Raw genomic sequence first — 23,551 nt, 5'->3', positions numbered from 1 at the left:
CAATCACATCATATACAATATTGACGCCATTGCAATGCTCACCACAAGTTCAAATGGTTTGGGACATTCCAAAAAGTCGAAAATACAAAACTAGACAACACGTGTCAAAAACATTTGGATAATATCCCTAATATTTTGATTTCTTACTTTTATATTTAGTAGAAATCTCACGAGTGCAAGTAACTTCAGATATTACACAAAAATGAAAACAAATATATCGATATCTAATCTTCAACATATACCATCATTTATATTAATTTTGGTTGAATCAAATTATCCCTTCAATTCCAAATACAGCATTTGAGATTTCATTCACTCAAAAGTTGGGACTCTAAGAGAAAAAATTAAATAACTTTAGGTGTGCCCAATTTTACAAATCTTCTACTTCTACACTGAGATTCCCAACATTTAGTTGGAATGAGGTAATACTTTCACATAAATTATATAATTCTCATAATTATCAGTTTGTAGGCACTAGAATGAGCACATTATGTCGGGACAAGAAAATGCCCTTCATCCTGACTGTTGATCCAGAGTAAAGGAGTTGCTATTGCAAGAAGAGCAAAAGAAATGCCATAAACTAATTTATGCTTAGTCTTTTGAAATGGCTTTCCCATGAGAACTGTTTCAGTACCACTTCTACTTTCAGGGCCAACCTCGGAAGGCCTCTGCATGTCAGAGTTAACAGGATTGTCATCAGTTGATGAGACTGACTCTGGTCCACCTTGGAACTGATCATCACCATATAAGCCTCCATTCTCTTTAGAATCACAGTTGACATGATCTGCAATACCATTTTGATCATATTCTGAAAAAGATGCCGTACTCCACATAATATTGCCTGATGATAGACTCTTGATCCTTCTATTCGGTTTCTCAGAGCAATCTGAGATCTCATCATTTGGGTCTTGAAGAGAGTGAATGAGCTTTCTAGGAGTCATAAAAATTTTGAAGTTCTCCTGCGTGAGGGATTTCTGAGTACAGGAAAGAAGATAATCTGTTAGCTATTCGGAACAAAAAGAACTTCTGTTTTTAATGACAAACATGCCAGCATAGGAAATCATTGAAGTTTCAATTAGCAAAAATGTGATTTGTCTGTACTTCCATAAAATGGGTTGCTTTTATAGCCTGCTAAAAATTATGTTTACATAAAGTTTGAACTGATATGCAAAGAAAAAAATTAAGCTAAGTAAAGAAACACTCATGTTTGTGGCAAATACACTATTAAACGGTGCACGAAAGGCTAAAAACATCAAGCTAAGTATATGTAAGGTATAAATTAAACTGGGTAAAAGAAATAGGACATCACAATCAAAAGTATGTTCGTTCTTCTTCCTATGTCTCACAATTGGTTATGCAATATGACATTCAACAATTTCAAGTTAACAAAAAGCAAGTAAAGGAAACAAACATATTGAAAATTGATACTTGTAAATGTTAAATTGTGAGTGAGGGCTGAGGCCATCCCTACAGCATATTCAATTTTATTACCAGAATTTTAATAAAACCTGATTAATATCTGATAAACTTACTCGAGGACTTTTGCTGGCACTTCTAGATGCTCCACGCCAAGGACTTTTGTGCGTGAAAACAGTAAACTCTCCAGTTAAATCTCCCCCTCCATTAGAAAATTCATGATCCATAGTGCGCTCCAAAGAGGCATTTCCATGCCCTGACTTTGAGAAAAAACCATCCTTGAGAGACACATCAACCTCTCCATTTTCAAGACTCCAAAGCTTCCTATTCACACTCCTTCGCTCGTAGAGGTTTGGAGAATGCAGGCTAGTTAAAATGGGAGACCCAACAGGGGATGCAAATCCATTGAAGAAGTCCAAGGTGCTGGTACGTGACTCGGGGGAAATAGACGATGGAGAACAATCTCCACCAGAAAAATTTTCTCCCTCCATAAAGTCTTTCCTACTGAAATTTGAACCCGTCACAGAAGCAGGAGTCTTCACACCTCTTGATTTTTTATCAGTCAAAATCATCTTAGCACTTTGCAAAGCCTCAAATGCAGCTCCTTTGACATATGCCATTTTGTCTGATTGAGCCAGCTCCATCACCTCAATTATCTGTTCAACCTCCGAAAATATGCTCCTGCGATCTAGACATTTCATCAAGAAATTCACCATTTGAATGGCTACAAACCGCTTCTGAGAATTTCCCTCCAAAGGCTCACTGCCAGAATTTAGTATTCGCAATCCAGATTGTATGAGCAATCTAGCATAGGCTTCAACAGTCAAAGCATTACGCTTCGCCAAGGTCATAACAAGACCCATGTGTGAATTGGTTTGAGTAGACTTTCCCTCCAATGCCGCAGCAACATTCTGGCAAACCCTATTAACCATCTCATCTGAAGCAAAACGCCAGTTATCTGAATCCACAAGAGCCTTCAAGCAAAGGGCTGCACCACATGCCAAACTCTCTTGAGAACTTGAGAGAGAGTCTGAAAGGGGCTTACAAAGAGAGTGAATTATTTGCCTCTTCTTCTCTTCTGGTGTTGTGGGGTCAATTCCATACCTTGCTATGGCTGGAACCACCTTTGAGCACGCCTGCTGAAGAGGAAAAGAGCCCGCACTTGAAGCTAAGGTCTGAATTATGGATTGCATAATGCTGTCTATCATGGGAACAATCTTGACTCCATGAACCCGAGCAAGAACCTCGTACAGTGAAATTGTGAATTCTCCAGACAAAGAACCAGTTTCCTTGGTCTCGGAAACTTGAGCAAGAAAGATAGGAATTGTCTTCATGTCTAGATCTTTCACATAAGACTTCAATGCTCTCATTGCAGATTTTCGGCTATCTGCATCTTTGTCAAGATTTTGGATCTCTCTTTGGAGCATTGGACTCAAACTCCTTCCCATTATGGAGCTAAAACAAAGAAAACAACTTCATAAGCAGCAATTAACAAGACAATTACAAAACCACAATGAGCAAACTCATAAAAAGATCCATCTCATTTTGGATATTCCTACTCCAGAAAACACACCCCAATTCCCTACATCAACAGTTTGAGTCAAAGTTCACGGTTTTTTCAAAAAAAAAAAAAAAACGGAGAAATGATTAATCTTACAACTGGGACAGTCAAAATTCAAAGTGAATGATAAAATAAACAATTTGAATTAATGTTTCACAGCACAAAATGATTAATCTTGCAAACAAGACAGTGAAACGACGTAGAAAAAGAATGAAAACCCCCACTGACAGCAAACTACTTAATTACTCCCTTTGTGGTCTTGAATCTATACTGATCAAACAAAAAACGCAATCTTCATCTTTTAGGGTAAATAGGAACAAAAGAAAGGCAGATTCCAGCTTCCAATTAATCAAACAGCACGGAACGAAAAGAAAATTGCAAAATTCAATTGAAAAAACACCTGTGTTATACAATTGAGTGCAAGAAAGTAGCACTTGGCAGTGTTGAAGAGCAAGAGAGAGAATGGTAACTGAGTGGTAGAAACAACGTTTCAGAATGAAAGGGCTTCACTCAGAAATTCAAATTGAGCATGTTTTTAGGGATTGTGTAATGATGACAGCTGTTCCTTGCTTTGTTTTATTTTTCCATTTCTGGCTTATAACGTTCTTGGAAGGTGTGAATGATTTTTTCATTTGAATAGTTTCGTTTTCAAAAACATTTCAAAATTTCCACCGCTGTCCCTCCCTCCACGAATTGAAACTCTTTCCGGACGAAAATAATCTCCAACACTTTTTTATTTAATAAAAAGGTTAATTATATTTTTAATTGCGTTAGTCACCGTGAAAAAAAAAATATTTGAAGAAAGACTAAATTTATGAGTTTTACTATAAAAAAGATTTATATAAATATCTCTCTAGTAAATTAATGAGTAAATATTTTTTATTGAAAGTCAAACTACAATAATAATAATTTTAATAAAAATGAAATCTTTTTAGCGAAAGGAAAACTTTTAATAAAATAAAATTATCAACAAATAGTGCTCATTTTGTTCTTCTTATTTTAGATTTATAAAATAATTAATATAGCATTTATTATTTAATTAAATTTTGAATTGTTCTATTAAACATGTACTTTTGTTTTGTTTTTTATGTCCATGTTTGATTGTGGTAGATTTAACCTAATGGCTTTTATGTCATATACTTGAAGATAGACACAAATGAAAAATGAGTAATAATACTTTTTGAATGTTATTAATTGTGTACAAAATGATATATTTTAAGAAGATAAGTGACACATTCCAAACAATAAAACATACATTCATCGTTGTAAACAATATGAGAACAAAATTGAGCAATCTTTTGAATTTTCCAAACAAAACCAATCTAAGAAGCAATAAAAGATTTTACTCTTCATCTTCATGCACTAAATATATAAATGAACAACTAAAAACAATAGATATTGTATGGAAACATCTATAGGTGGATCTTCTATACGACCAGGAGAGTCAGGGATCCTCCCATTTAATTTTATATATATATATATATATATATATATATATATATATTAAAATTATATTTATATATTTATATATTATATATATTAATTTTAGAAAAAAAAATCTCACTCTTTTTCTTCTTCTTTTTTATGATTAAAATACTTTTTAATCCTCTAATTCTTATAAAAACTTCAATTAGATTCGTAGTTTTGATTTGATTCAATTTAATTCTTTAATCTTATAAAATATTTAATTAAGTCTTTTTCATTAGATTCATTAGATTTTTTTAAAAATTAATATATCAAATCACTTCATCTAAAAAGTCTAAATATTCATATTAATTTTATTTTTTAGGTGAAATGATTTTATATATAAATTATAAATAAATTTTAACTTAATCTAACAAGAAAAACCTAATTGAATTATTTTAGAAAATTAGACTAAATTGAATCAAATAAAAATGAAGAATCTAATTGAATTTTTCAGGAAAATTAGAAAATCAAATTAGAATTTTAACCTTCTTTTTTTTCTTTCTTCTCATGTACCTCCATCTCTTTCTCACTTCCTCTTTCTATCTCAAAATGTTCACTATCAACCTCTCATCCTTTTCAAAATTAAATTATATCACGATAAAATTGAAGAGTTATTGAACATTTTGATCGATCAATTTCTTCTTATAAGTAAGTTCATTTTTTTACTTTTTTTATGTTGCATTGATAAATTTGTGTATTATGTACCACTGGACAATGATAAATTTATTTTTTTCTAAATAGGTGAGAAGTGAGAAATTTATTTTAAAAAAATCATGATAAATTGTAAAAGAATTTATTCTTTTTTCAAGAGGAAGGTTTGTGAACAAAAATGAATTTTAGTGACAAATATAAATTTTGTCACTTTTTATATATTATTTGTGACTAAATTTTTATTTGTCACAAATTTTAATCATAATAGTAATAAAATAAAATAAATGTCACAAAAACTATATTAAACAAAAATTATTATTAATATATAAATTATTAAATATTAATAACTTAGTGTTTATTTTTATTAGTGATAAACTATTAACTATTAAAATACTAAAATATGTTTTTCATTAATAATAATAATTATAATAATAATGTATAACAAATTTATTTCATATGTTTAACATAAATATATATATATATATATATATTAAAAAATATTAAATTCTTATTTGTTCAGATCTGAGTACCATATATTTATTTTATAAGTAGATATTATTTTATTTTGTGACAACGTAGTTAATATAATAATAAATATAAATTTTGTCACCATTTATATATAATTTATTATTATCTTTTAATTTGTCACAAAAAAAATTATTAAAAATGACAAAATATATATGTCACAAATAATTGTTCATTAACCTAAAATGTCATATGATAAAATTGTTTTTCTTTTAATAAGAATATAATTAATAATAAAATTATTAAATATTTATAAATTAATAATTATCATATAGTATTAATTATTAATGTAACTATAACTATTATAAAAAATAAATTCTTTTTGTTTTTTTACAATATAATTAATAATTAATAGTGATAGAGACAAAATTTGTCATTATTTATATATGTAACCGTTTTTTAAAAATTTTATTAAAAACAACAAAATATCATAGTTATTATGAAAAAAATATTTTTTCTATAAAAATATAATATTAACTTTCATTATATTATCGGTAACTGTTAAAAAGATAATAAATTTGTTTTATTTTAGATTTAAACTCTAGTTCTTTTATTTAAAAATTAGTTCTATTTCCATACGCCACTTCATGTTCATAAAACTAATTTCACTAATACATTAAATTATCTATTTGTACATACTTTTATACTATGATATTAATAAATAATATATCCATTTTAAATTTAAATTCAACATATTAAATTCAAAATATCTAAATTATATAGTATGTCTAAATTTAACATATTCTTTTAATTTTAATTTTTTTAAAATTTGAAGTTTACATGATCAACCATTCATAAGGATAAGATTTTTTATCAAAAAGATAGTACATTACCATGTAAAGGGTACCAATTTGATTTTTTTTTTTATCATTTGAAAGATGGATTAGATCATTTCCGAGGAGGTGATCTTTATTTACAAAGATTTGGTGACAAATACCAAGTAAATGTCTCGATTTGAAAAAATGTATTTGGCCAATCTCATGAACAGAGTTTAGGTGCAAACAAATTTATGACCATTCCAACATAACAGACCTCGAATTAAATAAAACATAGAGAGATCAATGACTATTTCTTTGGAGAGGGTCCTAATACAACCAAATCGATTACCATTCCCACACAGAGGGTGTTGTCAATGTAAATGAAACAAAATAAAATTAGTGACAATTCATACAAGGAGGGTCGTATGTAAAGAAACTATATTTTTTTAAAGAATTTGAGTTTGGTATATAGGTCATTTCATATGAATGAAGAGGACCATTAACCTAAAGAACCAACTAAACAATTTTTTTTTTCATTTTCTGAAGGAAGGATTCGATAATTATTGGTATGACTGAAGAGAGTTTCAATCTGAAAGGTAGAAATTATTTTTTTCTTTTCCTTTTTGAATTTGATGAATATTGCGTCAACACATAAATGAATGGATAAAAATGTGTTTTCTATTTTCTTCTACCAAAACAATATATAGAAAACTTTTTATTGGGATTAGATGTCAAAACCTTAAGATGAATGCATGATAAAGAATTTGTTCTTTTATTTTTCTTGCTACTCAAAGAATAAAAAGCTTAGTCTTTATCATTAAAATAATTTTCAAAATCATATAATTTATGATCTACATATATCTCAAATATCAATAATTTATGATCTACATATATCTCAAATATCAATAGATACCCAATATTTACTAAATTATTAAATTTAATTAAATATACCAAATAATATTTTAATAAATTAAAAATTAAATCAATAAATTAATTATAAAGTATGAACTAAATTTATTTTTTTATATATTTTATTAAACCTTATCTTTAATTTTATATCTCTAAAAATAAAATTGATTCTTATTTACGATATTTATATTTATATTTATATATATATATATATATATATATATATATATATATATATATATATATATATATATATATATATATATATATTATACAGTTGATTTGTTTTAAAAAGATTATAAAATTTATTTGCTAGCGTTATAGGATATATTATTACATAATTATTATTAAGTTATTATTAATGCAAAGATATATAATTATAAAAAAAATTTATTAAATATTAAATTTTTTATCATATAAAATCAAACAGTTTAAAAAATTTAAATATAAAATTGTTTGTTTAATATATCAGGATTTTATTATGAAAGTTCGGTTATAAACAAAAATTATAAGCTAATTTATTTGGCGTTATTAGAAATTTTTATTTGGCGCTATTAGAAAATTGACAATTAGTTTTACTAAAATTTGGAATATTAATGTAATATTAAATTTTTAGTCAGATATTTTGTGGTATAATTTAATGCAGTTTCTCTTTCCATAGTTCTCTCCTTCTTTAGGCTTTGTTCTTATATGGGAGTGGATATGAAGGAGAGTGGGAAGATAGATTTGTGTAGATTTAGGTGGATGAATTTTTGTATTTTTTTGAGTGAATTTAGAGAGTAAAGTGAGTGGATTTGGAGATAAGTTGTATGAAAGTTAGTGAGAGATTTGATTGATGTGATAGATAAAATTAATTGTTAAAATAGATATATTTATTAAGTTACCATAATACCCTTGTGTAAAAAGAGATGAATTTTTTTAATTGATGTTCTTAAAATAATTCCTAAATTTCTGCAAAAAATTCTCGTGTTCCTTGTGCTTCATACCTGTCAGTACCTTCACAACTACAGTCTGAACACAAAATTCTTTACATGAGATTTTCATAACCTTGTGAAAAGCTCTAAGCATTATTAGATAATAAAATACAAGGCATACTTGTTCAACACTTTTTATGTATCCTTTGTAAACATTCCTGAATCCACCTTCATCGATCAGGCTTTCAGAATTGAAGTTATTTGTTGCTTCAACAAGTTGTGCATATGTGAATACTTTGACATCATTTTTGACACTTCCAAATTTTCTTATCTCTGCGTCTATTTGTTTGTGCCTGCTGCTGCCTACAATTTCAGATCACCCAGTTATTATAAAATTATCCATTCACATACAATAAAATTATCCAAACAATGTAAAAAAAAACTCGTTTCGGCGAAGAAACCAACAGCTCTGACCGACCACCTTCACTAGTTGTGGAGACACACAACTCCTCCAACAACTCTGGCGACCTGCAAGCCACTCCTCCACCTGCAAAAAAACAAAACAGAACATAAAAAAAAACACCCAACGACACCGGTGTCGTAACCAGTGTCATTCCCTTCATAACCAAGGCACCGGTTACGTTACCGGTGCCATCCACTCACCACACACTTGTAGCACCGGTTAGCTAACCGGTGCATATCACCACCCCACCACCTCGTACAACCACAACCACCACCTCGTGCAACCACAACCACCACTTCATCCTCTTCCTCGCCCACCACACCCAACCACCTCATCTTCTTCCCCCTCCATCTCAACAATCACACACATACACACACAGACACACATACCATAACTCACCTCTCAAAACACCACTGCAAGCTGGACCACCATTCACAATCACACTACTGCTTCCAATTTAAACTGAACTTCCAAAATTAAACAGTGCAGGACGGAATCTGAGTCAGTTGACCAGGGAATCTTGGCAGAGGAAGGAATCTCACAGGTGCTTTACGTGCATGGAAACGGGAGCAAAGGGGCATTTTCATCATTTGCCTAAACATTATGCACTATCTTCGCAGTTTTGAAGGGATGGATTAATCCATCCATCCCCTAAATACGCTCTCCCATATCCGTTCAAATGATCGAAAATGAACGCGCTATAGCACCCAAATCCGCTCTCTCAAATCTGGTTGAACAGTGAAATTCGTGCAAACGAACACTGCGTTCAACAATGCATCAATTTTTAATTCAAATGCTTACGCCACAATATACACAGAGAAATATATTGAAGTTCCAACTCAAATTCTTAATCAAATGTCCATAAGAGGAGAATCTAATTTGTCTACATGCGGTATTAACTTTTCTCTTTCTCTTTTTTCAATTTTTTGTAACATTATATAATTGTTTATGTCATGTTTATGAAATATAGATCGTTCTTGTTTCATGTGAGACTCTATAATCTAATTGTTCCTTTCTCATGGTGAGACTATAGAATCTAATTGTTCCTTTTTCATGGTGAGACTCTAATAATCTTTATTTGAAAAATTAATTATTTATCTTAGATTTTATGTTGTATCAATTTTATTTCAGTTTGAAATTTTAATTTAATCTTTTCACGAAAAGATTCGAGTGAACTTCTTTATTTAATGAATAATTTTCTATTGCAAGATTAATATTCTTTATAGCTGCTCAGCACTGGCGGAACTATATGGTGACAGAGGGGAGCCATGGCTCCCCCATTTTTTTTTTGAATTTTTTTATATATATTTATATATTTTTTTTAAATTATATTTATATATTATTTATATTAAATTTATATTATAAAATATTATAATACAAAATAAAATAAAAAAATTTAATAGAGACATTGATTTATAAAGGAGATTAGATTTTTTTTTTCTGACTATAAGATCTTTCTATTATGTAAATTATGGTGTGAAAAGAAATAAATACAAAGAGATAGATTGGAAAATAAAGGTTGAGAAACACATAGATTGAGATTGAAGTATACATTCTTGCATGATCTCTCACAGATCAAGATTAGTATCTTATTATGATTTCTGTATATTAAATTTATGATTCTTTTTAGGATGTTTCTCCCAAATTAAGTTTATCTCAAATTAATATAAACCCTAATTATGATTTTAAAGATTCTTTTATGAAATTGGTATGAATCCTAATTATAATTCTTCCCAAATTATTATAAGCCTTAATTATGAAATTTAGGGATTTTGTGTTCTTCGGTGCCTATGGTATTTTTTTTTTAAATTTTGAATTTATACAATGTTGCTTATTCAATTAAAGTGGTATGAGTTTTGTTATGTTTTGCACTATGATAATTGTAATTTGTGAATATAAATTTTAGTTTTTCTAGATATGCGATAAGTGATAAATTTACATTAGAAAGATTATGATAAAAAGTAAAAGAATTGATTCTTTTTTTTAAAAAGGAAGGTTTATGATAAAGATGAAAAAAAATGCATTTACATTAACTGAACTTGAGAAATTTCATGAAAACCAAGAATTCAAGACAATCAAAAACAAATCTCTAAAATTCTTAGAGTTACATATAATGAATTTAAAAATTCATTAGAACACGATCTTGGAAATACGACCTCAAATTTGACAATACCACCAAATCAAATTGATGAGGTACGAAGGACTTATCTAAAATGATATTCATGATTTGGTATTATGATATAATAGCGAATGATAGTAATATTTTTTAAAATTCTACTATTATGTGTCCTTGTTTTAAGCAGAGGAAATAAAGAGAAAAGATGAAGAGTCTTTTTTTTTTTCTAACTAAAAACAAATTATATATAATAAATCTAATTTGGCACCCCTACATTTTTTATCCAAGTTCCGCCACTACTGCTCAGGTTTAAAAACAAAGTAATAAATTAGGAGATTGTTATTTGATGAATAATTGCATGCTAATATTTTTTACACAGTTACTCATGTTTAAAAAGAGTTAAACATGCATATTCATTTTCTTTCCAATAGATGTTAATATTTTGCTTTAATGTCATCCTAATTCATTATTTTCATATTTACTTTCACTTAAGTACACCAATCTTGAATCTTTAAGTCCTATTACCTTACAATTGTAGGTGAGTTTAGAGTTGATTAAAATTGATTTTTTTTTTATCGTTTGGCATTGTAGATAAATTCATGATGTTAATTATTCTATTTCAATATTTTACAGGATAATTTGATGAAGGGGATTGAGGTACATGGAGAAGAAGTTGAAAACTAACTTGTCCCTTGGGGAAAGCACTTTAAATATGTGTTGGAATACAATTGAATCATTCAAAGGGTATAACACAATACATCAATGACAAAAACAAAGGTGGCAAAACAATTTGTTCGAAGTCAAGATGAAAATGCACAAAAAAGAACACTTAATTTAGAAATAGAGCTATAAATGATCATATGTATTATATTTGGATTCATTAGTATATATTTATAGTTTATTTTTTTTTATCATTTAAAATGTAATTGATACTTTATATTTTGATATTTATATTTGATGTACATTTATTTTCTTTGTTATTTATTTTAACACTTTTCAGTTATTTGTCTATTTACTATGATATGGAAGGAATATTAACATAAAAATAATTCATAATTATCCTAAAATATTTGAAATAATAACGACATTTTAAAATATTGTCACAAATATAATAGTAATTAAAGTATTAAGAGTGACAATTAATTGATATTGTTATTATATATAAAATATATATTAGTGATTACTAATTTATTATATATGTGTGATAGTGTATTTTTGTCACTATTACATCAAATTACTATAATGACAATTATTTTTACCACAATATAGTTTAATTTTAGTGATAGTGTATTTTTGTCATTATTATAGAAAATTATTAGTAATATACTTTAATTTTAGTGATATATAAAAATATTGTGACAAGTACAATAGTGACAAAAGTATTAGTGACATCTTAATTGTTGTCATAAGATGGTATTAGTGACATATTTATAATTTTTAGTGATAAATAATAGTATCACTATAGATATTTTTTCTTAAAGATGAAAAAAATACATCTACCTCAACTAAACTTGTGAAATAATTTATATATAAAAAATCTAATTTGACACCGTTAAATTTTTTGTCCAAGTTTCGTCATTAAAAATATCATATATGTTATAAGTTCTTGAAAAATAACACGACATGATATGATGAAGTGATCGATATTCCATAAATATAGAGAGGATGATGTCACCGTAAAAGATCCAATAAAGGACATGTCTATGTAAGTGAAGAGAGTTTCACATAACACATGTTCTTATTAATCATAACAAAAAAAGGTTGAAGTTAAATGAAACGGTCCTAAAAGATCCATATAACACGCATGCTTATATAACAAACCATAAATATATCAAAATCTCATAAGCTCATGAAGTTAAACGAAACGGTTGAAACTTGATGAAGTCATGATGTTTTTGAAAAATTTAAAACCTAACTTATTGAATTATTGAGAGGGTAATATGGTAAATTGGATATCTTATTTCATGGCATTGGTCTTTGAAATGAATGCCGCGCAGGAATCCCGTGATTCCTCTCTCAGGAGTTTCCCGCCTTTTCGATTCTTCTGTTTTTCTCTTACAATTACTTTCTCCGTTCCAACAAATTTTTAAAAGGATCATTTTATTTTTTATAATAATGACTTTCAAATTACATATTTCAAAATAAAATTTAAATAATAGAATTTTCGAAATACAAAATGTGCAGTAACAAAGTATAGTTTAGTTTTTTTTTAGCACCACGATCTTGTGATGCAGTAACAAATGATAGTTTACTTTTTTTATATAATAATATAAGAATACAGTTAGTAATTATGAGTGTAGGGAGATATTTTAAATTATTAAAATGCTGCACATTTTGAATTGATTAGAGTCTTACTAACATTTTGGATTTTTAAAATAGGTATTGTTGGATGATAATCAGAACTTTTTTTCACTTTAAATTTTTTTTAGTTACATCTCAATTTTAAAAAGTATTTCAATTACATTCTTCTTAAAAAATATATTAACAATAATAATGACATATCATGTGTTAATACATGGTTTTTTAATTATTTTATTTTATTTTTATTTATTTTCTTACAAAAAAATTATTGTCATGTGTCAGGTTCTTGATATGACATGTGACACTGTTAAAATCATGTGACACTACTATGTGTTACTGTCATTGACTTTATTTTAATTTAGTTTTCATGTATATCTTTTTGATTCAATTAAAATTAATTAAGTATAAGTATTTTTATAAAATTAAGTACTAATAAGTATATTAAAATTTAATAGTAAAATAAATTATTAACAAAGCATTGGTTAATAATATAATAATATAATATGTTAAAAAATATCAGTATAACATTTATACAAATAATAAAATTGGTTTCAAAGTGGAGAGAGACAATATTGTTCTTTTTTGAAAAAAAAAAGTAAAGATTAACAAAACATGAGTTAGATATACACTAAGTAATATGTTAAAAAGTCACGTTTGATGAAAAAAAAAATCAGTATAACATTTATGCAAATAATAAATTTGGTCTTAAATTGCAGAGAGACAATTTATTCTATTTTGAAAAAAAAAATGGGACAAAATTGAATCAAATCGACATATTTCGAACTGAACTGAAATAAAGATAATGACATTGACATATGACATTGCCATGTTACGTGACACTAATATTGTCATGTGTCACATCAAGGACCTAACACGTGACAACAAAAAATTTTGCAACACATGGCATTGCTTTGTCATATGACATTGATACTGACACTACCACATGTCACACCAAAGACCTCACACATGGCAACAATTTTTTTTTTATAAAAAAACATAGATTGATACATGGCATTCCGTTAAAGCCATTATAATTTTTTTTCTTAAAGTGACCTAATTGAAGGACTTTTTTAAAAGTTGGGATGTAATTGAATTTTTTTTAAAAAAGTGTGGACCAAGTTAAAATACTTCCATCAAAATTGGAGTCATCAGAGTAATTAAACCTTTAAAATAAACTTATAATCGACTAAGGTATACTTGGTTAAGAAGAAATCACAATATATATATATATATATATATATATATATATTATGAAATTAAGTGAAGTTATTGATAAATTATTAAGAGTTATCATACTAATTTATAACATGTTATAACTTGCTACTACTTTTTTTTAACCCATTCAAATATAATCATAGATAGTTATTACGTATGTCCATTTCTTCATTACAAAAAGTTCTATAAAACAAATTAAAGTGTTTGATCAAAGGTAAAGACTCTTTATAGTCTTATAATTTATAAATTAGATGTATAAAACAAGATCTAAAGCATAATAATATATTATTAAAGATAGTCAAATTTACATTCTTAGATCTAAAGACTTGAATTATCATTGCAAGTCATTAAATACTTAAATATAGTCTGGAATTTTTGTTCAGACTGACTTGTCTCGACCTTCGACCCAACTCGACTCATCTAGACCTTCGGTTTGGGTCAGCCTACCTTCATGTTCAGGCTCAGCCTAACATGTCATGACCATCGGATTTGGCCAGCCTATCATGTCTTTTAGCCTGATCCAACCTATCTCAACATTCGGCGGGGATCGATCCATCTCGACCTTTGGTCCAAGTCGACTCATCTCGATCTTTGGGTATGGCTTGTGCATATCTCAACCTTCTATCTAGATTGACCTATCTTGACCTTTGGACTAGGTTCAACTTGTCATGACCTTCATGCCAGCCTGACCTGACTTTTGGTTCGAGTTGGTCTTTTTCAACCTTTCACTGTGATCACCCGTTCTCTACCTTCATGTAAGGCTACCTATCTTGAGTTAGCTTTTTAACCTAGCCGATTCGACCTTTGGCCTAACTCTACAATAATTTTTTTTAGGTCGACTCGATTCAACATTTGATTTGGCCTAACTTGACTCAAACTTTAGTCTAGATGGACTCAGATCAACCTTCAAGTTGAGACGACTTAACTTGACCTTTGACCTAGGCCGAAAGTATTGATTTTAAGAATTAATTAAAGTCTTGTAATACGGTCAAATATACCTTAACTCTAACCCTAACCCATTTTGAGATGAGACTTTAGGGGTTGAGACTTTTTTTTTATCCCCTCATTTGGTAGTCCTATAAATTAGGGCTTATTTAATGGTGGGTTAGGACTGATCCATGGGCCATGGGTCAAATTGATAGCTCCACTGAAAATGTTCTCAATTTATTGATAATGCAAGTTTTGATAATGTTCTCTGATTATAATTTCAATTTATTAGTGTTGTCTCAGTAATATTATGACCATACAAGTTGTTAAATTTCATTGAATTGTCAAATTTTTTGAGTGATTGTGTTCAAAAGTAACGTATAAAATATGCATGCTACAAGATTTACTCCTTTACGTTATTTCTTAAATTTGAAAAAAAGTTTTGAAAAAAAAAAACTAGCAAATCAACTTTTGTGATTGAGTTATAATCGACTTAAAAGAACTTCTAAAAAAACGAAAAATAATTGATCAAAAAATGATAAAAAGAAAATTTATAGGTTATTACACAAATTTTGACTTTAAGTAACAATAAAAAACCATGACCTAAAACTAAAAAAATCATTCTCTTAATTTAAGATAATGAATTTGCAATTATTGTGTAAGTTATCGTGACTTATACTATAGACAACAATTTACTTTTTTTTTTTAGGCCATGGAATTTTTAAACCGTAAATATTTTGCAATGAAAAAATTGCTACCTGAAATATGATAATAGGTAACATTTTTGCAAACACCTTAATGCAATTTTGTGTTACTTATTCTTTTAAATGACATTTATGAAAGTATGATTATACATTTTAGATCACACATTTTTAAATGTTAATTAAAATCTAAATAGAAAAGAAAAAACATGTTTAAGCAAATATTATAAAACTATTCTTTATAGTAAACCATGAATGGGTAACACTTCATGTGATGGTGTTTTCTTCCCATGGTTTACCCAAATGGTGTAGTCCTTTAAAAAGCGTATGATTATGAAATGATCATAAACCATACTTCCTCTTGTATGACTATCAAATGATCATAAACCACACTTTCTCTTGCCTAACATTGATTTCTACACTTGGCACAAGGACATAAAATCTCATTTCCTTGAGATCGTCCCTAGTATATGGAAAATTAAAAAAAACTCGACACCATTGATGTACTCTGAACTAAACTTTTAGTTAGTTCTATGAGGCCCACTTATATTTTAACCCTTTATTTTGAGGGCTGCCCCAAATGAGTTGGGCATAGGGCTGGCCCATAAGGAACCAAAGCCCCTAAACCAGCTGAAACACTTTCATTCTTCTCACTTTCAGAAAATAGCCTCCTTTCTCTTAGAATAGTAACGCTCCTCTGCTAGGGTTTGGGATTCATCTAAGTTCAACTGAGTTCAACCCCCTTTCTTCCACTCACGTAAGTTACTTTCGATGCATACTCTTCTCCTTTAGTTTAATCTTCGTGCTTGCTGTTAGGGTTCCTCGTAATAATCTCGTACTCCATCTGTATTAAGATTTTCAGCTCTAAAATCTGCTCCTGGAGCTGTCGTGTTCATTCGCTTAAGTGTCAGAGTCGTTTGGCTAGCACCTTCCAGGTAAGGGAAGTTAGGGTTTCGCGCTTTAAGTAATATTTGATGAGTTCTGTTGTTGGTTTGTGATTGTGTATGCCTGAGTGAAGTTTTGATGATATGAATATAGACTGTGTGATTGGTGTTGCTGAATGATTGAACTGTGCATACGCGAACAATGGATGGTTCTGGTTTTCTCGCCTAAGCGAGCCTGTCTCGCTTAAGCGAGATTGGCAGTATCTCGCCCAGATTGCCTACGCGAGCTGTCGCTCAAGCGACAAGCTCTAGTTTTGAGCGAGAGCACATCTCGCTTAGGTGAAGAGGTCTCGCCTAAGCGAGAGTGCGTGACAATGCCATTGTTCCTCTTTTCGAGCCCTTGCCTAGGCGAAAGGAGCTCGCCTGAGCGAGAGGCCCTCTCGCCTGAGCGAGACCCTTCTGCCTGAGCAAGTAGCTGGGCGAGAAGTGCTTTCGTTCTATGGTTTCGTGGTTTTTGGATGTTGGTCATATGTTTGGACTGATTATATATTTTTAAAGCATGAGTTGAGTGATTTTGCATGAGCAAGATGAATGGTGGTATGTGGTTTATGAGTTTAACAACGATTTGGGTATGATGCATGTATGGAATGATTCATGGGCTAGATTCATGAGTTTTGGGCATGGCTTTGGCATGATACATGTATGGGATGGTTGGTACTAAAGTGACATGGAATTTGGTATAAGCAATACTTGTGCATTGGTTGTTGGAACATGTTGTTCGTTTGAATTAGGGTGTAATTCCATGAGCCTCTAGGTGAGACCTCATGGTGGTGCCTCAGTTGGTCGGGACGTAATTCCTTGACCTCTGTAAGTGGAAGTTCATGGTGGTGCCCCATCTATATAATTTAGTAAGGATTCAAGGTAAGGTTGCATCCTAACACTCTAAGGAGTCAGTTAGTCTCACATAGAGAGAACTGACTCTTGTGGTGAGAGTAGCAAGAGGCCTGAAACCCATTAAGGGCTAACCTTGTGTGTGGGGGTTGAGACATTGTAACACATAGCTCGGTAGAGCAGGGAAATCCACCACAAGTGCAAACATCCACTGAATTCGACTAATTATATGTATCCGGATGAGTCATGTCTGAGTCTTAGTGTATTGATTGAAAAGTCATAACATGTTTGGTTGATATATGTATCTCACACTATGAAATTGTATGTAACTGCATGATAAACCATCTTTCGACTCTAGCTTACCTTTCTGTTTGTTTGTTGTATGTTATGTATGTGTGGTTTTCTCTTTTTGCGATGATCATCAATTTATTAATGGGAGCATATGTGAGAGACACCTGTGGACAACAAGGTGATGGAGGTTCCGCTGCGTAGCCTACCTGGGTTGGATTCTTCTGTTTTAGGCTTTCTCATAGGACTAAGGTTCATGTACTATTTTGTCTTTTAGTACATTATTAACTACTGTCAAGTTCTTGTATTTTGTCCGGTATTGGCATCTTGGTGTGCCTCAGATTCCTTGGAGTGGCTTTGGATATTGTAAGGAGTCATGTTGATATTCTATGACTCGCCTCTTATCTTTATCTGTCTGACATGTCATTTAATTAAAGTATTTATTTAACTGGGTGTTACAAATCCATTCTTTGTCCATGCCCCTTATATAATAAATAATAGAATTGTGTTATATAGTGTAAGTTATTCAATAATTTATTTTTGGGTAAGAAAATAAACAAGCAAATTGACTCATTTCAGTACTTAATCTTCAATAAGTCTTGTTTATAACTACTATACATTCCTCTACTCAATCTTTAATACGTACTGTCTATACCTAGTATACATTTTTTGAGGCATAATATAAAAATGGATGGTGGAAAAGCAGCAGCAAAATGGATTAATTTGAGTTTTTTAGGCCATTTTCATAAATAAAAGTGGAAGGGGTAAGAAACAGCCACAATGAAAATAAAAAGTAAAATCTTGGAAGAAAAATTTGTATTTATGCAATGTGTAGTAGATTTTCACTAAAGCTCTTTTCGTTTTCAAATTTATTGCTTATGAACATCAGGTCTGTTTTTTTTAGGTGGACCATCAGGGCAATTATGTCACCTTCACTTTTTTTGCCTCTTGTTTTAAATTAACCGGAGAAATTTCATTATTTTAGAAACAAATTGAAGAAAAATAGCAAACAAAAAACTAAAAATAGTCACAATATGAAAACTAATTAAATATTTTTCTAAATTGCAGAATTGAAGGAAGGCACAAGAATGGCAAGAGTGTTTCAACCGAGACTAGCCTGAGGAACCTGTTCTGAATTGCTATACAAGAGGAAATGGAACAGAGGATATTTTATTGTACATTTATATAACTATAACTAACTAAACCTATATAATCTCTTCTATGTGATGAACTTCAACATTTTCTAATGGTGGGACTAACTGTTGGTTTGGTGAACAAACAAAACCATGGTTACAGTTTTTTGCTCACTGCTGAGGCAATTCTGGATGGCATTTATACAGCATTACACTTTCCTACTACAAATTCTAGGGAGAAGAAAGTTAGAAAATAATATGTAAACCAGGAAATATCATAAATGACCAAGCATACACTTCTTTTACCTTAGCCAAGATATAAAGAAGGCAACTTTGGCTGGTTCCAGTTCCACTTTAGCTATTTCTTGGTGAGGAATAAAGGTTATTTGCAAGGATATAGTATCACACCTGCAGGGAGTAGGCATAGATAAAGAAATTATCAATAACAAGAAATTGATCAACAAATGAGTTCAAAATTCACATCTAGCTAATAATATATACATCAGAGTAGTATTGTAATAAATTCCACTAGGACTTGACGTAATAAGCTGTAAGCCAAGTTATAAGAATCTCTCACCATCAAATCATACCAAAATCTGAAGAGTCATCATTGATGTATAAATTAAACATATAACTGATGGAAAGAATGGACAACTCAAAAAATTAGTAGTGTTCAACTTTATGCAGGATTTATTCATATTGACCTTGTTTAGAATTATACTACATATTAAGGAGTCTAACAGAGATTTTCAAAACTATTTGAACCAACCTAAATTGATGTTGAGTTATAAGTTCACTCTCATTCAATTCATTTAAATAATTATACAACACTCAACCATGATTTACACTAAATTAAATCACTCTTTCCATGTATATCAGTACTGAAGAAAACACCATGTAGCAACTTATGTGAATATCATAACACCACCTGCTATTGTCCTTACTGAGGGTAAATTATACCAGATTTCATTACTATGTCATAATGAAACTAAAACAATATTATACCACTTCTTTGTTGCCCAATAACTACGTTTTACGTGAATACTTTTGGTTCTTATGCTAAAACCTAGGAATTGTAATTATTGGCTTGGTGAAGCTCTTGTACTTTCTTTGTGTAATTTTTGAATATTAGAAAGCAGTGCATGACTAATTGCTAGTAAATCATATTTAGAAGACATGATTCTGATTTCAAAGTTGATTGTATTTGTATCTGCAACTTATATTCTCATAATTTGATAAAAGTGGTTGGCAGATTATTTTTCTATGAGATTCTCAAGTTTCCCCTCTCTTGCCCTATTTACATTTCTACTGTTCTTCCTTGGCCAGCTGTGTGTTTATATTGATATTACTCAATTGGCTTTTGTTTCTGTAGGTTTTAGTCATGGCCCTCATTGACATTATAAATTGTAAATTTGAATTGAAACAACATAATCATTACCAATCCACTAGTGAACAACAAAACATTCAAACATATTTGGATATTCCTAGAATAACATATATTTTAATACTTTAAGGAAATAACTTATCAATTGGTATCATTTTAATCTATTTCCTTCTTAGTCTTTCACAAGCCATTGGGATTGACCGTTGACTCTCATTCTTCATATCATAATTGTGACTGCATAACATTTTCCTAACTTTGCTTTATTTAGTGAAGCCTCCAGGTTTTTATTTAGGCCATGGAATTGAATACTTTAACCACCAACTTATAATACATACAATGTAGCATCGGAATTTGACGAGATCCAATATTTGTTCTTGAGTGGAGTGAGCATTTCCAAGCCGGTTCTAAAGATATTAAAATAAAAGGCCAGATAAATACTGGGATGGTGGGTAGGAAGCTAAGAATGAAAATGACCTCAACAATGTCTCAACAATATGAATAAATCCTCACTATTGTGATAACAAAATTAGCAGAACCAAAAGGTGCAGCTAAATCACTTCGGCATATGACATTTGTTAGACAACTTGTTAGCCTATTTTGAACTTAAAACAAACGATTCTTATTCTCTCACCCAAAGATCATACATGCATGAATAATTTATTCCAATGGTTGAGAAAAAAATTTCATAACAAAATTGAAAGCCCATTTTATATAATTAAAAACAATGAAATAGTTTAGTGAGTCTAGAACTTGTACCGGTATCCAACCACTATCCACATGGCCAAGTGGATAGACCATTTCCATCTTCCCAAGTTATGTCCAATTATGTTATCTACAATTGTTAGGATCGAGCGCTTACCATTAAGCCCGCCTTCCGTCACGGAATAATTGTGCAATCTGCAACAATTTTCCCCTTAACAATTGTCCATTAAGAATCGGATTCGTGACCTTGACTATGATACCAATTGTTAGGATGTAACGCTTATCACTAGGCCAAAAGCTATAACTATTAGTCAGGCACAACTCTTTTTACTTAAGAGCGTAAAGTCCAAACACCACGATTTATTCGATTGTAACCCGACCCACTTGACCTTTGTCAAGGGACAATTGATGTTACTTACAACAACTACTCACCTCGCTAAACAATGATAATTCCCTTTTTTTAATTCCAAAATACTTATAAATCAATGGGCTATCTCATATCAGCTCACGTCGCTAAACAATTATAATGTCATTTTTTAAATCGAAAATATGTATGAATCAATGATCAATGGACGATCACATGTCCAAAATCCATTGAATAAAATAACAAAACTATTTCTACCTCTCAAACCCCTTATTTAAAGATAAAAAATGATAGTAGAATTAGAAACATGTTATAACCAAATATGTGACAGTGAGTTAGGGAGAAAAAAAAAACGCCAAATTCAACCAGATTAACCAACACAGGAAAACCCCCTTAGAGCAACACAAAATTAAGAGTAAGCGTAAGTGATGGAGGGTAATAAGAAAACAAAATTCACAAAAATTACAACTAAGAGAACGGAATAGTAAAGAACAAGGAAGGAAAGAGTGCTCAGAGAAAGACGCACCGTAAACGCAGGAACGAACGGACGAAGATGGAAACGCAGAGTGGAGAAGATGGTAAACTCAAACTGAAATGCTGGGAGGGAAACGAAATGTAATTTGTGGGTTGAGGGAAGAGCGTGCGAAAACAATGGAGGGAAGTTTACGAGAAACAAGAATATTATTTGTTTTAAAAAACTTAGAAAGTTTTTAGTTTATTATGTCTAAAAGGTACGTTTTATTTTTATTTTTTTCATTTGTTCACACAATTCAAAGGCAACATTTCAATTTTAATGTGCTTTAAATAAGAAATGTTTTCTTAATGTTTAAACAACAATTTTATAAATATCAACTAGTTTAGTGTTGTAATATAGTGTAATAAGTCAATGAAAAATCTTAATGGAATTTTTATGTTTTATTTTTTTAAGTAAAAAATTAATGTAAAATAACTTCCTTTAATTCATAGATTAAAATTTGTTATTGCTAATTGAAATGATTTCTTATATATTAAATTTTGACCTAATTATATATATATATATATATATATATATATATATATATAAACTTTGCTATTTAGTGTATATAAGATTTTTCTTCCAAAATTAGTTTCAATTATGAATATTTCCTTTTTAGATATAGGACACATATAATTGTTTTTCCTACAACTTTTCCATTTAATTTCTCCATATCCATATGTTAAACAAATAAAAAGACTAATTAAATATACGACAAGAATTTTTTTTAATATTTTTATAATAATATGTAATCAAAATCAAAATATTTTTCAAAGCTTTAAAAAATACAAACATAAGAACTCTAAAATGTGCATGTTTTTTATAATATATATAAAAAGGAATCATTATTTTCGTATGTAAATTTTGTGTATTTTATTTTATCTATATAACTATTAATATTATTTTTCTCTTACAATACTATATGATATCATACAACATCTGAGGTATATTCAACCTCTATTGACACTTATTTATTAATCGGGTTAAATATGTCTTTTATCCCTCAAGTTTTAGTGTATACCAATTTAGTCTTTCATCTTTAGAAAAGTGTGAATTTAATCATTCTTACTAAATTTTGTTAAGTTTATTTGATATTTTAAACACATGATAATATTTGAGTTAACATTGAAGCGAAAATGTGTCAAACGGTGTAAACAATTTAAATAATATCATGAAATACGTTTGAAATGTCATATAAACTTAACAAAATTTGGTTAAAAAGACTAAATTCACACATTTTGAAAGATGAAGGACTAAATTGGTCAAACATTTTAAAAAAGGACTAATTCCAAATTTCACTGACCAAAAACATATTTAACCAATTTTTTAAAAATATAGAAACACAAACCAATCCCAATATTTTTTATTATATTAAAATAAATAAGAAAATCAAATCAATTTATTTGGACTAAAGTATAATAAATATATAAAAGGCTTAAATACTAATTTGGTCTCTATTTTCGTTGA

General features: G+C 29.6%; 1 protein-coding gene across 1 annotated transcript; it reads right to left on the bottom strand.

Annotated features, from left to right (window-relative positions):
• Positions 1 to 280: 280 nt before the first annotated feature.
• Positions 281 to 3,554, bottom strand: LOC114181264 (protein SINE1-like). The gene is made up of 3 exons (XM_028067670.1): positions 3,378 to 3,554; positions 1,533 to 2,871; positions 281 to 974 (listed from the first exon to the last, which is right to left on the bottom strand). The coding sequence occupies exons 2-3, from the start codon at positions 2,862 to 2,864 to the stop codon at positions 489 to 491; spliced, it is 1,818 nt and encodes a 605-aa protein (XP_027923471.1). The 5' UTR covers positions 2,865 to 2,871; positions 3,378 to 3,554; the 3' UTR covers positions 281 to 488.
• Positions 3,555 to 23,551: the final 19,997 nt, after the last annotated feature.

This window comes from Vigna unguiculata, chromosome 4, assembly GCF_004118075.2.
Source record: "Vigna unguiculata cultivar IT97K-499-35 chromosome 4, ASM411807v1, whole genome shotgun sequence".
NCBI classification, from domain to species: Eukaryota; Viridiplantae; Streptophyta; class Magnoliopsida; order Fabales; family Fabaceae; genus Vigna; species Vigna unguiculata.
The sequence above is the reverse complement of the archived record's forward strand: the minus strand, read 5'-3'. Positions and strand labels throughout refer to the sequence as shown.